General features: G+C 40.8%; 1 protein-coding gene across 4 annotated transcripts in view; it reads right to left on the bottom strand.

The window, feature by feature from the left end:
- TPRG1 (tumor protein p63 regulated 1) overlaps positions 1–16,418 on the bottom strand; it is a 330,716-nt gene that overhangs the window by 202,400 nt on the left and 111,898 nt on the right. Inside the window, exons 1-2 of one of the 4 annotated variants that reach the window (XM_013982278.2) lie at positions 9,124–9,388; positions 8,632–8,895 (exon numbers count right to left, since the gene is read on the bottom strand). The exons of 2 other annotated variants lie outside the window; for them this stretch is intronic. In XM_013982278.2, coding sequence (XP_013837732.1) covers positions 8,632–8,643 — 12 coding nt within the window. In that variant the 5' untranslated portion in view covers positions 8,644–8,895; positions 9,124–9,388. Of the gene's footprint in view, positions 1–8,631; positions 8,896–9,123; positions 9,389–16,418 lie in introns of those variants that run through there. One more of the 4 variants, XM_013982279.2, reaches the window with a different exon arrangement.

The following is a 16,418-nucleotide window of genomic DNA, read 5'->3' as shown; positions in this document are numbered from 1 at the left end:
ACTAATATTTTCATTTTGACCAACTGCTCTCCCAAGAAAATACATTAAATGTGTTCAGAGGGAGACAGTACTTCCTTTAATCAATATATATTACATACAGCCTGTGTGAAGTTCTGTGAACCCCAAATAAATAGGATTAAGTCAGTGAAATCCCTCATATTCTTCTCCACAGGTCACATGAAGAAATCAAGTCATAAAAGTCATGGGGCAGTGAGGGCAAATGGAAAAAGCCCTGTACCTTTTGCTCAATTTTGCTGTGAACTTAAAACTGCTCTAAAAAAAAAAAATAAATAAATCTACTAGAAAAAAATCAGGAGATTATAGTCTACCTAGATCTTTCCAGGAAGAAAATACTGTTTTTTTTCAGCAAATACTGTTTTTTAATACACACACACACACATACACACACACACACACACACACACACACACACACTATGGGCATTTAAATTATTTCCAAAAGAAACTATTTTTTTAATTACTAATAGAACACTAGCAAAAAAATAAGGAAAAAATCTTAAAAGAACAAAAACATTAATCAAAAAATTTTAATTAAATAGGAAAAGAAAGACCACTAGACTAGTTAGCATCTCCACATGCCACCAGCTAAGTGAGCTTGTGTTAGTCAGTTCCTTTTTCTGGACCTCAGTTTCATCAGCTGGAAGTGCGGGCAGTAATAATCACCCTTCTTTTCCTAAAATGACTGGAACATGAAAACCCTTCAGACCCACCAAGGTCCTCTACACAGGTAAGCAAGGAAGACAGAAAATAGCATGCTACCAGAATCATTTATTCATTCATTCATTCATCCAGCAAACATGAATTCTCAACATAAACCAGGCTCTCTGCCAGGTGCGCAGAATTTCATAGTAAGTAAAGCAGACAGAATTGTGACTTTTCTGGAGTTTATAGTATAGTGGAGAAGACAGGTGCTGAATAATCACACAAACAAACATATTTAAAATTGTGATGTTTGCCATAAGGAAAAGTTGAAGGCAGGTTGGAAAATACATCATGATGGGTGATATGATTTAGATGAGGACTGGGGGTGAGTCAGGTAAAGGAATCAAAGGAAAGTTCCTCAGAGACTTGAAGCATGAGGGGTTGGCAGGCAAAATTTTGAGAATAGGTTGCAGGTAGTATCCCAGGTAATAGAAAAAAACACATCCAATGCCCTAGAGGTTTAAGAAAAAAAAAAAAAAAACTGGAAATACTCAAGGCACTAGCAGAAGTCCAGGGTCACCATTGATGGTTTTTGTGTTTGTGCTACCACAATGATGATCTCATACTATTTTGGAGAACAGACTAGAACAATTATGAATATTGACACACTAATGACTTTAGGCTAAACTTCCTTTCTTCAACAAAAGTTTCTAATTTAGAATGCCTGTATTTCCAAAGCAAATTCTAATCCCTCTATATTTAGGTTTTATTATACTTGAAGGACATTAAAGATATCCTCTCTTCTATAGGCCTCAAAGAGAAAGTCAACCTGTTAAAATTAAGAATTTTAAAAGGAAAATTGATAGACCTAAATCCATCCCAAGGAAAGCTAATGGCCAAAACTATAATATATGAGCAGCAGCTGAAGATCCTAAAGCTGGTGCTACTGGAAAAGAGAACATGAATGAGACAGAGTCATGATCCCACATACCTACACAAGTTGTCATGTGGAAAAGAGGAGACATCGACTACTCTCTTTAATGGATATGAGAAGATTTCACAGCTGAAATGTGCAAGAGAGCAAAACATTCCTCGATACATAAGGGGTTAGAGTGGAGATGATTGATTTTGCAAAGGGAAGAAACAGATATTCCTCTAGAAGTCACAAATAAATCATAAATGTAAGTACAGATTAGACCACCACTTGGGGACACTTAGAGAAGATTCAGGTATCTTTAAAGACCAATGTAGTAGGCAATGTAGTAAACACTCCAAAGTGTCTGCCAGAACGGAGAGATGCCATTGAAAAAAAGTCTCCTTGACAGAAATATTTAAGAAACTGTTTTCAGTAAAAGAGAAGTTTCATCTCCAAAAACTTTTTCTTTGTATTTTTCCAAAACTCTTAATCATTTAAGAGACTGGAGCAGTGATCAGAGACTGGCACTGTGATCAGGAGATAATCTTCATACCACTGCCATTGGAGAGCTGTAGAGAGCTTTGCAAACTATAAACGGTTCCAACAAACTATCAGCACAGAAAAGTTTTCATTAAATCAGCAGTCTTATTTAGCATTACTTAGTATGGGTTTAGAAGAAACAGTTTAGTAATGGAAATTGGGATAGGAGGTGAAAGCCCCAGGTACCTGGCTTGAGCAGAAATGTTATGTACCAGGTCTGGGAAAAAGTTTGTTTTATAATTTCTGGATGTGGATGGGCATGGGTCAGGAAAGTTAATGGAGCCAGAGCAGATACTGAAGGTTGAAGAGCTATGTACATGAAGGTTATTGGGCACAAGAAGGCAATTTAATAAGAGATAAAGAGCACATGTGACCTGAGAAAGAAGGTACAGTCAGGAAATTGCAAGAATGAACAGTCTGGGTGTATGTTGTGTAAGCTGGTTTGGTGAACAGATAAGCAAGAGATTTACTCATGAAAAAATAAACCTGATCCGGTTGGTCAGGAATTCTCAAACTTGTGTTTCTGTAAGTCTTCTGAACCTATGAATATAGCCCTTTATTGCTGCAAATGAGGGCTTTGTTCTCTGATGACCTAGAATTTTTCTTAAGGAATCTGGCAACTCAGCCTGAGCCAAGGGCAAGTCCTGGTTTTATCCATCTTGACTTAAGTATGATTAGGAGACGAGATGGAACATCGAGACAGATAGAGATTTTATCAGGTCATCATGCTGATGAAATTATAAAAGGTGACCTGCTATTATAAATTGTCCCTAAGTCTCCTTCCCAAATCCACCCCAGTGAGGGATTAGAGTTAGAGAGCATTTACTGAGTGTCTATTATTTGCCAAGTATTACCTAAGTGCTATTATTCTCAACCCAAGCCTCTAAGATAAATGTTGTTCTCATCTAACAGTGGAAGAAGAGGATAACTCCTTTATTCATTCTATTTAGTCATTCATTTGTTGAGTCAACATATATTAGTTAAGCACCTTTTATGTGCTACTATCGGTGGGGTTATCTATCAAATGTCACTATAGGAGGCACCTGCCAGGAATTCCTATAGGAAGTACCTATTGCTTTATCTGTCCAGCACTACTTCTTCTAAATAATACCACTTGTATTTTTGGATCTTCCCCTTTCTCCAGTTTATCTAAATGTATCACTAAAAACCCCATTTTCTCACCTAACCCCTATTCCCTGACTACAAAGGATGGTCAACTGACTTAGTACTTTGAGATTTGGGACTAAGAGAACACCAAAATAAGGTCTGGTCATTGGCTAAAAACTATAAAATGAAATATTAAGTTGCTGGACCATGACTCTTGCCAGCTGGAGGAATTCCATAGTGAAAGGGAAAAATGAAGCTGACATAGCGCAAAACAGCAGAGAAATGAGACAAAGACCAGATCCTAATGGCAGTCATTTTTCTGCTCCGTGGTGTGCTTTTCTTTAGGTATTCACCTCTTCCTGTGTTCCCAAGAGTACAGCATCCCAGCATCCTTCAAAAAGTCTTTCTGCTTAAGCTTGCCTTTTTTTAAAACTTCTAACAACTTGTTACTGTGCTAGGCATGGAAGACACAAAGATGAAAAACACAGAGTCCCTGCCCTACGACACTCTTAAGAGGTGTTTCACAAGAACACATATGTGGACATGGATCATTACAACATTGCCAGTGGAGTAGGGTGGAGACATGGTCCCTTATGGTGTGTATCTGAATCACCCAGCTACCCCTTTCCTTTGCCACTTATCATCTGCAAGATCTTGATCTACTTCCTCCCTCCAGGCATGGGCATCTCTGACTAAAATCCGGCTATAGTGATGCAGTTACTGATGCAAGGTCAGGAGTCTGCAAACATTTTCTATAAAAGACCAAATAATAAATATTTTGGTTTTGTGGACAATAATAGACTCTGTCACAACTATTCAGTTCTGCTCCTATAGTGAAAAAGCAGTGATGGAGAATATTACATGAATGATCATAACTATGTTCCCCCAAAAAATCCTTTGTTTACAAAAACAAGTGAGAGGCCAGATTTGGCACATGGGCCATAGTGAGTCAACCTTAGACCTAGGTGTTTGGGACAAAGTGAAGTTCAGAACCACAATGTTCAATGTTAATTGAATGGCAGAAGTATGTACCAGGTGCTGTAGAAACTCAGAGGAAGAACCAAACCATGCCATGAGCATTAGGAAAAAAACATTTCTGTAGGAGATAACACTTGAGCCAAGTCTTTCAACAAAATACAAAGGAGAGTTAGCCAGAGCAAGAAGGGATGGGTAGGGAAGAGCAGCATTTACAAACACAATAATCTGGAGTTCCCATTGTGGCACAGCAGGAATGAATCCGACTAGGAACCATGAGATTGCAGGTTCGATCCCTGGCCTTGCTCAGTGGGTTAAGGATCTGGCATTGCTGTGAGCTGTGGTGTAGGTCGCAGATGCAGCTCAGATCTGGCGTTGCTGTGCCTGGGGCATAGGCAGGCAGCTGTAGCTCTGATTAGACCCCAAGCCTAAGAACCTCCAGATGCATGGGTGTGGCCCAAAAGGTAAAAAAGATAAAAATTAAAAAACAAATACAATAAGTTTTGAGAGCCCTTGATACTTGAGGGATTGCCAAGAGTTCTCTATTATTGGGAGAAAAACAAAAAAATTAGGAGATTAGCAAAAATAAGAAAAAAAGAAAAGAAAGAGTACATTTAAAAAGACCTAATATACTAAGAAATTTAAACTTTATCCTTAAAGTTTTGGGGAGCCATGAAAGAATTTTAGGCAGAAATCCTCTGCCTAAAATTGTCAATCAGATATCATTTAATTCCTTTTTTTCATTTTTTTGTAATGTGTTTAAGTATATGTGAATCCATTTGTGCTTTTAAAGGACAAAATTACCACGAGTACTTAAAATATATAGATAATATTGAGGACTTATTTTTTAAAACCACATTCGCAAACTTCTGCCATAGCTCTTTTTTTAAAATAAATTCTCAGGACTATACAAAGTAGACACAGGAATTCTAGGCAGGAAAACATTACAGTTGTTCACATGTGAAGTGATAAAGCCCCGAATGTAGGCAATGAAGTCAACTGAAGCATCAGAATCAACAGGATTAACCTGGAGATAGGTTGTAAGCAAGATCAAGAGAAGGAGAAAAAAGGTTACTCCTAGGGCAACTGGGTAGATAAAAGTGGACCGTCACCAATGTTGAAAAATTGGGGCCTGCTGAGTTTCAGTTTGGGACATGTCAAATGTGAAATACCTGTGGGACATTCAAGGTGAGCTGTAGAAGGAAAGTCATTAAATGGCTGTGAAGGTAGATCAGCTTTTTACAAACATCTGCTTACTACATACGACCTGATGAGGCAGGTGCTGTTATTATACCCATTTCACAGTTGGAGAAACTGGGATAAAGAAGCAGCCAGGGCAAGGGGGTTTATTTTGTTTTGTTTTACAATAACTCCAGCTGGATTATAGAACCCAGACTTACTGAGTCTGAGTTCAGGAGCAGGTGACAAGTATATTAGGAAAGACTATGTAGGATGAGAAGAGAGGAAGACTAAGGCTGAAACCTCAGGAACAAACATTTATAGGAGGGACAGTAGTGGCTGTGGTTATGTGAAATTATGTGAGGTTTCAGAATGTCTGCGTTCAAATCCCAGTTCAGTTGCTTATTAAGCTGCATGACTTTAAGAACAAGTCATTCAGATTCCTCTATCCCTGTTTCCTCATCTGCAAAATGATAATAATAATAGCACCTACCTGCTGGGTATATGCATCAAATGAAAGGATGTGTGTAAAAATCTGACCAGGAAGCATGACAAATAGTGAATACTCAAACAAGCACTGGCTATAATTGTTTTATTATTCATACTAACTTGAAAAGGAAAAAGAGGAAAGAAACAACTGGTAAAATAGGAAAACTGGGAATAGGTATTGTCCCAGAAGCTAAGAAAAGACAAACTTCAAGAGACAGGAAATATACAAAGCATCAAATACAGGTCTCAACCAGATCTCTTTCGTTTATTCACTTCAAGGTCACATGTGGAGTAGCAGCCAGACAACAGCTGGTTGAGGAAAGAGTGGGTGGTGAAGATGCAGAGTCAATAATAGCCAAGAATCCTCTCCAATGGTTTGTAGGTCAAGGAAACCAGGAGTGTTGGCTAAAGGAGATGTCAGTGGGATGTAGTTTTTAATACGCATGGGTTGCTAATATAGGAGAGATGGGTAATTTTCTAAGCTGAAGGGAAAAGGTAAGGAGTGGACAAGAGGCTGAAAATTCAAGGGATAGAAGAGAATTATTAGAGCAAAAGGCTTGAGGAAGGAAGAGGTATGTGATGGAATCCAGAGCTCAGGGGAAATTGACCCGAAAGGTGAAGAGATATCTATTCTACAGAGGCAGGTGTATATAAGATAAGGAATGATCCCAGATACCATTCTCATCTATAACATCAACCTCAGTTACGGTACCTTGTTGACAGTGATAGAGCCATGGGATAGAAAGATGGAGTCCCTGGAAAATTCTAAAATGTCTGTTGTAGGAAATACAACAAGAACAAATTCTGGACAGAGAAAAGACTTTACAGATGTCACTGAGGGCCAGACTAAGGTTGAAACCATGAATTTATAGAGGTTTCAGTTTAAAATTTTCCCTACTTGGCTCAGTTGTCTAAGTGCAGGACCAGAGGAAACAGTAGAAATGATCAGAATGCACAGTGGCTAAGAAAAGGGGTGTATAGAGCAAACGAATGACTCGCTAGGCTGGACCGAATGAAGAAGAAAACAGAGAACTGTTAGGTGAAGGAAGATAAGCATTAATAGCACAAGGAGTCACCAAGATCTCAGGGGACAGATGAAGTGGGAGAGATGGAAAGGTAGAGGTTTGTGGTCAAAGGGTGAAACGCTGAAGTTTGGGGAAGTCAAGGGATTGAAGAGCCCACCAGAGAGCAACCACCCAGTACAGTGTCAGGATGTAGGGAAGGAGGGAAAACAGCAAGTTGTGGCCTGAGTTTCCAATGAATGCGGAAAGAGATGAAGAGGGCCCTGGGCAGTAGTGGGGGTGGGATGCGGAGAATTTGGATGGTGTAGCCAAAGACAATGTTTCTTTGAGAGAAATGAGAATTGGAGGAAGAATAATGATTTGGAAGCAGCAAAGCAGTGGGGTATCGGAAAAGGTCACCTTGCTCTAATATCAGGTTCAGATGAGAAAAATGTGTTGGACATTCAGGTAAGAGAACTTCCAGATGAGTGGTTCCCCCTGGGGAGGCCAGCTTTCAATTGAGGCAGAAGATAAAGAATTCAGTAAATATGAGTTTATATGCATGGGCAGGCATGCTTCAAGAGAGCAAGGCCAATGACTGGCAGGGGTAAGATGCAGAAGGGAAAGGGGGAGGGATCAAAGCAGGGTGGGGATGCAGGGGTGTGCCCTGGCGAGCAGTAATGACCCAAGGGCACAGTTGCCAAGGAGAGCTGTGATGTGAAGCCTGGCAGAGCTCACTGCCTTCAAATTTCCAAAAGAAACTTTAGAATAAACTTGTTTTGATGCTAGAAACCCATGGTATTTGCTCGGGGTTCCAAAGAGCATGTTGGTGAAAATACGATGCTTCCAAAATCATCTCTTTCTGCGTGTGCAGGGCAGGATTTTCTTTTACCCAAAGAGTAGCTTGTGGTGGAAACTGCAGCAATTCTACCAACAAATTAAGAATGCACAGATCTCTCTTGGTGGCACCAGTGCTGCATGGACTGATCAAGCCAGGTTTCCCAGCTCAGCTAGTCACCCAATGATAAAGCTTATAACCAGCCCTTATCTGATGGCATCAAGGGCTGTGCTTTCTGTGTTAGTTTTGCCTCTATTTAAAGCAGACAGCCAAAAACTATTCTAGCTCTTTCTCAGGGTCATTACAGAGAAAGAGCAAATGAGTTCATATTTGCAAAAGCAATAAATTTTCCTAACAGAGATACGCTGTCACTACTATTAACAAATAATTTCATTTTTAAAAAGCTTTTTAAATTAAAAAAATTATTATGGTTGATTTACAATGTTCTGTCAATTTCTACTGTACAGCAAAGTGACACAGTTATACATATACATACATTCTTTTTCTCATGTTATCTTCCTTCATGTTCCATCACAAGGGGTGGATATAGTTCTTTGTGCTATATAGCAGGACCTCATTGCTTATTCACTCCAAATGCAATAGCTTGCATCTACTAACCCCAAATTCCCAAATAATTTCTGATGTGCCAGTTTGAAATGCATACTATGAACAAAATATCAGGTGCAATATAGTGGGAGAATGACATGGAACCAAGAACCAGAGGGAGTGACTCAGCAAGGGTTCTTGGAGGAAGGGATATTGGAGCTGGCCTTCAAATGATGTGTTTCATGTTCCCCAAAGATGTCTCTCCTCTAGACCCCCAGACATACCCTTCCTATCTCCATAGAACAAGGGGGAAAACCAGTAAGGCCTCCCTATGCTCACTGAAGTCGGGCGTGGGAGGAAAGAGTGGAGCCCACCTACCTCACAGGCCATCGTCTTCCCTTGGCAAAAACATTTCCTGCTGCTCCAGCCCAGCTCCTGGGGCCTGACCTCTTTTTTAAGCCTGTGGTCAGCCTGCTTATCGGGCCTGACCTCCTCCAGCTGGATCTTGTTTTTGACTTGGCGTCTTTCTTCTCAGCTGTTTCCATTTTAGGCCTCTGTTCCTGATTCTTGAGAGCAAAAGTAGCCAAGCTCCTTCCCTCCACCCAGGTCAAGGCAGGGGGATTGTATCTGGGTACCAGGAGCCTAGATGGGACAAAAGATGGGTGTCCATCATTGGCCTTCAGTAGAGGCCTAACTTGGGGGCAGCTGTGCCTCCTCTAAGAGTCTGGGGCTCAGAAAAACAAGACTAGATAACCTAACATGTAAGAACAAGGTGAAGAGAGATTCCAGAGGAGGAATGGCAGAGACCTTGTTTCCCCAGTAATGGCTGAAAACAGTTGGACTAGAGGGAGCAGATCCCTGACCACTCACCATCCACTCTCCTTCCATCTTGAGCAGCTGAGCTACTGAGGGCCACAAACTCATTATTACACAGCTTTTCTCCAGCTCTGAAGCTCAGCATGTGCACAGACAGAAGCTCACCCACACTGTCATACAAACAACAAAAATACGTAGAAATCTTTCCCTACATTTTTGTGCCATAAAATTAGGGCTGTGCCTCCACCTCCAGGAGCAAGTGGCTTCCTGGAAGGCAAAAGGGGCTAAAAGAAAGCAAGACTGGTTCCCCCTCTTACCCACTGTCACGCCACCACCCCACCCTCCCTCCCCTTCCCACCCACAACCCCTCCTACTCCCCAAGGGGTGCCATTTTGGAGCCAAAATCCACTCTGTCAGCGCAAGAGTAGCTCTGCCTTCTCTTGCTCCACACACCATGTGACCCTGGAGAAGCTCCAGGGCATATTTCATCTGGCATCAGCAACTAGAGGTCACCATGACCCAAAACTTCCTGCATTCTCAGGCCTGGCAGCGCCTGCCAAAGCCAGCCATAGCGGGGAAAGGAGAGCGCCGCTTGGGGGGCGGGGGGGTGCGGGCTGACCACGTGTGGTGTCGGCCGCCCTGGCTGCCAGCAGACAGCAGCACTGGTTTTCCACTGCCGGCCATTCATTGGACTTGGCCAGCTTTGTTCCTTCCCTGGGACCAAGTCAACAAGCTGAGACCAGACCGGAGGAGCTGCAGCCCTGGCACGCAGGGGAAAGCCATTTCTGTCTGCGTGCACACCGCGGGCAGCAGCTGTGCTCCGTGGCACCCAGAGACACTGATTCCCTACACTGATGGGCACTGCAGTGTGACAAGGTTCAGGACTCCCAGGGATGCCTTTTTTTTTTTTTTTTTTTAACTCTACATTAAAAAAACAAAAACCAAAAAAAAACCAAATCATTAGAGAGGCCAGGGATTTCATGTTTGAAGACAGTGATGGTGAACCTCTAAGGCCAGGAAACAATTTTAGGATCAGTTTATGGTGTCCCCTTGTATGCAAGAATCATAAAGTTTTAGGGCTAGAAAAGATTGTAAACCAACCAAGTCAGTGATTCTTCATCCAATTTGGTAAAGGGAACTTTGAGTAACTGATGAAAACAACTCATTCTCTGCCCTAAAATAATGCATGGACACACAAGATTTTACTCCCTATTTGGGGAGCACAGGAACTCCTGGAACTCATCTGCGGATGTTTGTGTCTGCCTCCAGTACCATTCCTTTCCTCCTTAGCCCTGTCACTTTGCAGAAGAGGAAAGGTGAGGCCCAGAAAATATGTTGACTCTTGAAAGGATCAAGGCTAGAATTGGTCCTACTGAACCCAGATCTCCTATCTGGAACTTTCTAGATTTCATCATGCCTCCACCCACCCCTGGAAGCCCTCTTCCCTTTGTCTTTCTTTACTCTTATTGTCCTTCTTTTTCTTCATGATTTCCCTTCTTGCTTTCTCTCCTTAGTACTTCTCTTTCATTCTCATATTCTATCTCTTTAAGCTTTGTTTCTTCTGTGCTTTCTTTGACCCCTTTCTCTTTTCTTACTTTCTGCCTTGTGCTTCAAGGCACAGTCGACTGATCAGTTTTAGCTCTGGAGTCCTCTGAATAGGTTATTGGCTCCTGTTGAATCCAAAAATATAACGATAAACCTAGGAAAAAATGAAGTTACAGAAAGTGGTCAAATTAAGGAGAACATCTCTCTCTTCAAATCTTCAGAACATACAGAGCACAGATGGGTCTCTTCACCCTTAGTAAAGAAAAGATGAATATATGTAAAGGGGAAGAAATAGAGAAGCCTACCCTGCAGAGCTGTGGTTCTCAAACTATCATCTGAGGACCCCTGGGATGTCTGAGACTCTTTGAGGGGCTCTAAAAGGTCAAGATTGTTTTCATCATAATGTGAAGATATTATCTGCCATTTTCTCCATGTTAACATTTGAACTGATGGTGCAGAAACCACAGTGGGTAAAAATTTCTGGGGCATTAGCACACATCAAGGCATTGAAACCAAATTGGGACACAAGTCCAATTGTACTCTTCACTGCTATAAAAAAAATTTTTTTAAGTAAACTTTAGTTAAGAATGCCCTTAAAGAAGCAGTTTAAGTCATTTATTTTATTTAGAACATTGAGTACGCATCTCTTTCTATTCCATGGCAAAATGAGAAATGGGCATAAAGCCCCTCTGCTGCCTACTGAATTATAATGACTTTCTCAAGGAAAAGTGGTGATGCAATTGAAATGTAAGCTATACCAATTTTTCCAGGTTTACCTGAAAACTACCGTCATCTAAACTGGTGGGGAGTTTCCTTTGTGGATCAGTGGGTTATGAACCCAACTAGTATCCATGAGGATGCGGGTTCCATCCCTGGCCTCCCTCAGTGGGTTAAGGATCCGGCCTTGCTGTGAGCTGTGGTGTAGGTCACAGACATGGCTCGGATCCTATGTTGCTGTGACTGTGGTATAGGCTGGCAACTGCAGCTCTGATTTGACCCTTAACCTGGGAACCTCCATATGCTGCAGGTGCAGCCCTAAAAGAAAAGCAAAATAAATAAATATTATACTTATTTGTATATGTATTTGGCAGATATTTTCTTAATAACAAAGTGAGGATGTCACTTCAAAGGCAAAATTGATAAATATCTTTTGTCAAGCATGCATTCAAGCTTTTGATAAAAAATTAGAATGTTGGAAAACGTGTATCCACTACCATAAACTTCACTGCTTCACCATACACAAAACCTTGCTGATTAGATCAGTGGTGAATGTAACAAATGTGACTATTTGAATTTGGGAATGAAATGTGTCAATGTTTGAAAGATTTGCTTCTAATTAGAGAGTACAGGGAGGATCTTTGCCTAAAGGATGATGAAGTTTCAAGAGGGGATAGAGAAGATGGAAGTGATTCAAGAGAGTTTATTTATTTTTTGGCCATGCCCATGGCATGTGGAAGTTCCCAGGCCAGGAATCAAACCCATGCCACAACAGTGACCTGAACTGCTGCAGTGACACCAGATCGTTAACCTACTGTGTCACCAGGGAATTCCTCAAGAGACTGTTAAAGGATGAAAACCCATTAGATACAGAGATACAGAGCATTCATCCATGTAATCAAGGCTCTTTTAAGACTCTGTGTCTGTCTTCTTTTCTCTGGATCCTCAACACTCAGCACAGTGCCTATCACAAGGGACACTCCATAAATGTTTAATGAGCTAGTCTGAGTGCAAGGGTGAGGAAGAGATGTGCTACTGAGACCCAACTTTATTAATATTGACATCTCTCACACGTAAATGTAAGCTGGACAACACAATTTGTTGCACTATGTAGTGTGAAATGATTACCCGAATAATGTTAGTTAACACCTCCATCTCAGATAATTACCATGTTTATGAGTGGTAATAGTTTTTCTATTCTCTTAATTTTCAAGTATGTAATACAGTATTGTTATTTATCGTTACCATGCTGTGCATTAGCTGTTCAGAACTTGTTCCTCTTAAAGCTAGAAGTTGGTACCCTTTGACCAACATCTCCCCATTTCCTATTCCACACCTCAGGCCCCGGAGACCACAATTCTATTCTCTATTTCTTTGAGTTCAACTTTCTTTTCGATTCCACATGTAAGGGAAAACACACAGTATTTGTCTTTCCCTGTCTGACTTATTTCACTTAGCATAATATCCTCAAGTGATCCATGTTGGTGCAAATAGAAGACTTTCCTTCTTTTTATGGCTGAATAATATTCCATTTAATCCTATACCACATTCGCTTATACATTCATATGTTATGGACACTTAAGTTGTTTCATGTCTTGGCTATTGTGAATAATGTTGCAGTGAACATATAAGTATAAATACCTCTTTCAGAGGGTGATTTCATTCCCTTTGCATATTTAACCAGAAGTGGAATTGCTGGATCATATGGTAGTTCTATTTTTAATTTTTTGAGGATCCACCATACTGTTTTGTGTATGGCTATACGAATTTATATTCCCACCATCAGTGCACAAGGATTGCCTTTTCTCCACAGACTCACCAATACTTGTTGCCTCTTATCTTTTTGATAATAGCCATTCTAAGAGGTGCAAGGTGATATCTCATTATGTTTTTGATTTACATTTCCCTAACAATGAATGCTATTGAGCATCTTTCCATGTAACTCCTTGCCATTTCTAAGACAACTTTGAATATGCCACATACGATCTATGCTGTAGTCTGACTCCCTTCTCTCCCCTTCCCCATGCCAGTTATTGGGACCAAAACCTACCACTGCAGGCAGTGTCTCCTGTACTGTCAATCAAAAGGTGAACGGTGTCCTGTTTCGCTGCAGAGAGAGTTTTGTTAAGTAGTCACTGAGACAGCAGCCACTGCAGATCAAGTCTGTTTCACCTTTATGCAGCCCCTCTCATCTCCCTTGCTTAGTGGGGAGGGGCCAAAAGAACTGCATTGGTACCCTAGCCATGAGTCAGAATCTCCAAAAGAAAGGCTACAATCAATACACATGACACAAGACTGATATGATGCCCTGAAACAGGGAAGCAGCCTGTAAAACTGATGTCAATCATCTCCTAAGGTTGTGCATTATGCTCCAAAGGATGGATGGGCCTGGTTCCCACCTTGACCAGAGCAAGGAGGAAGCTTCAGTGATGGATGACCATGAGGGAATTATCACCCTAAAGAAGGGATATTGTATACTTCTCCCACTGCCCCTATCAGCACTGACACGCACTGAGTTTCAGCCCTACACGTCATTTTCAAAAACACTCACATTTGAAACACTTCCCCTTTTGGGATCGGCTGCCAAGACAAGTGACACCCCGAGATAATTAATTATACCTGGGTGAACTTTGGTGCCATAGCTCACAGAGCCATGTTTGTCAGAACAAATGAAGCAAACTTAAGATGCAAGCAGGAGTCAGTGAGGAAGTGGAAGCATTTCACCAGGATAAATAGCAAGTCAAATCCCAAACCCATGGACTTGAAGCAGTCTGGTCAACCCAAGACTTCCCAGACACCATTTAAAGGGGACTCTCGAGCCCTTTCAATAGATAGTTTTTGTTTGTTTGTTTATAGACAAAGCTTTAAAAGTGGAGGATTCTAACTCTGTCCAGTATTCTGTGATAATTGATGTGGGAAAAGAATCTGGGGGAGAGTGAAAATGCATAGATGTCTGACTGGGTCACTTTGTTGTACAGCAGAAATGACCATGACCTTGTAAATTAACTATACTTCAATAAAACTTTTTTAAAAAGTGGAGGATTCTGAGGGGTAGTGGAGTGAATAGAAAAAGCAAGGGGAAGTTATGGAGTGTTTGAGGACATGTAAGGCAGGACTAATTGTGCTGAAAACCATCTATTCATCCTGTGTGATCCAGGTGGAAGGTTACCTGTCCTGGACTCTCATTTACTCAGATGAAGTAAAGCCCCCTCTCATGAGGCACCATATCATATGTCATGTGATACCCTTTGCATAACCCTTTTACGGGACATGTAATGTGTCAGGGTACTCTGTTTCCAAGTCTGTCTCCCTATAGGTCTCTGATGGCCCCAGAACTCAGGGACTTGCTGCAATTATCTTTGGGTCCCAGGGTTGGAGCCTAGAGCTAGGCCTGTGGTAGGAACTTAGTGTGTTTAGAGGCTGTATTTTGAGTGAGATTCAAGTGACAGACTAAAAAATGAACAATTAATTAGAAGTGAAGGTAGCCCTAAACAAAGCTAGTGTCCCAAGAGCTACTTTGACCATGTCTTCCAGTGGGGCCACTTTCTTTACCAAGAACAATACAGTTTGATCTTAATGAAAAACAATTAGAACAGCTCCCATAAGAATGGTACATTTAAAATTCTAAAGAAATAGATTATGATATAGAAAATTGGGACTGTGTTTCCTTTGTAAAACAAATACTTTTAAAAATATGGGAGATGTTTTAAAGTGAGTGAGCTTCAAATTCCCAGAATGCAACATATTGGAAATTAGCAGCCTGAGCCCAAAATACAGATGGTTTCACCTGTCCTTCCATTGTCCATCCACATCCTGAAAACTACAAGAAAATCCCTGTGATAAAAGATCACATTAAACTGAAAATCAAATCAGTCAGGTTCCAAGATTTAAATGGCTTCCTCTTTGCTATCTAGGTAAATATTGCTAATAAAATCTCTGTAAGCCCACAAAATAAGATACTCTTTTTTATTCAGCTCACAGAAACAATCCATACAACACAGAACAAGATATCTCTCCAATAAACTTATGAAAATCTGCCTTTTTGTAAGCCAAAATTAATATTCCCCTTGTTCTCCCAGGTTATGTCTGCAAGGTCGCTATAGCCAGAGCTCCCTCTGAATGTCAAGGGCTACTCAATTAATCTTCTTGTTTGCAGAGATTCAAAAGCATTTAAAGAAGGTCAAAAACTTACACCAAGCAAATGCAGCTAAATTCCCCACACTTGTGAAAATTTTACCTTTACTCTGTTCTTCTCTTCCCCTCCCCCCATCTCTTCTTTACTGACACTTTCTCCTCGACTTTTTATTTCTTCTTTCTTCTCTTCCTTTTCTCTCTCTTATTCCCTTCCCATTATGTAGGATTTGGCTTTGGGTATTATCCAGTTACTCTGGAGTATTTGTTCCATTTCATCCAAAAGACCATGTCTTCAACATCCTTCCATTTACTCCCAGAAATGAAGAAAGAAAAGAGTATATGATGAGAATAAAGACAAACTGTGTTCCTCAGTCTAAATTAGAGAGACTAAAAGTACCAAGAAGAAGGGTTAATGTGGTTTAGATTTTCAAAGCCTGACAAGTTCCATCCACTAAATGAGTTAGGTACTCAGTACCTTTCATGTCTTAGACACTCAAAACTTAATTTAGTTTTTTCTATCATCTCAATTATTAGCTATGCTAGTCAGCCCTATTCCCAGCATGTGCTAAACAGTCAGTAGCAGTGGTTTGCTCATATGCTAAAGTGGTCACTGTCCCCTTTAGCTTTGGCGGGGGTGGATTTAGAACCTCCCACACCTGCTATCCAAGCTACATGGTGCACTCCTTTGAGCAGAAGACCGTTCCTCATCCATCAAACAGGAGCTGGTAAGCACAGGTAACTCTGACAACCAAATTTGAAAGATGTATAAAAGAAAAAAAGAAAGGAAGGGAAGGGAAGAGAGAAAACTAAGACCTGGAGAAAAACAACAGCAGAAGAGAGATGCCACAAACAACAGATACAAGTATGAACACGAAACAAATTTTAAAAAAAAACAGATTTAATAGAGGATATAAAGACACAGGATTAATGATTCACACCTTCAGAAGGATTAA

The sequence above is a fragment of the Sus scrofa genome, chromosome 13, assembly GCF_000003025.6.
Source record: "Sus scrofa isolate TJ Tabasco breed Duroc chromosome 13, Sscrofa11.1, whole genome shotgun sequence".
Lineage (NCBI taxonomy): Eukaryota > Metazoa > Chordata > Mammalia > Artiodactyla > Suidae > Sus > Sus scrofa.
The sequence above is the reverse complement of the archived record's forward strand: the minus strand, read 5'-3'. Positions and strand labels throughout refer to the sequence as shown.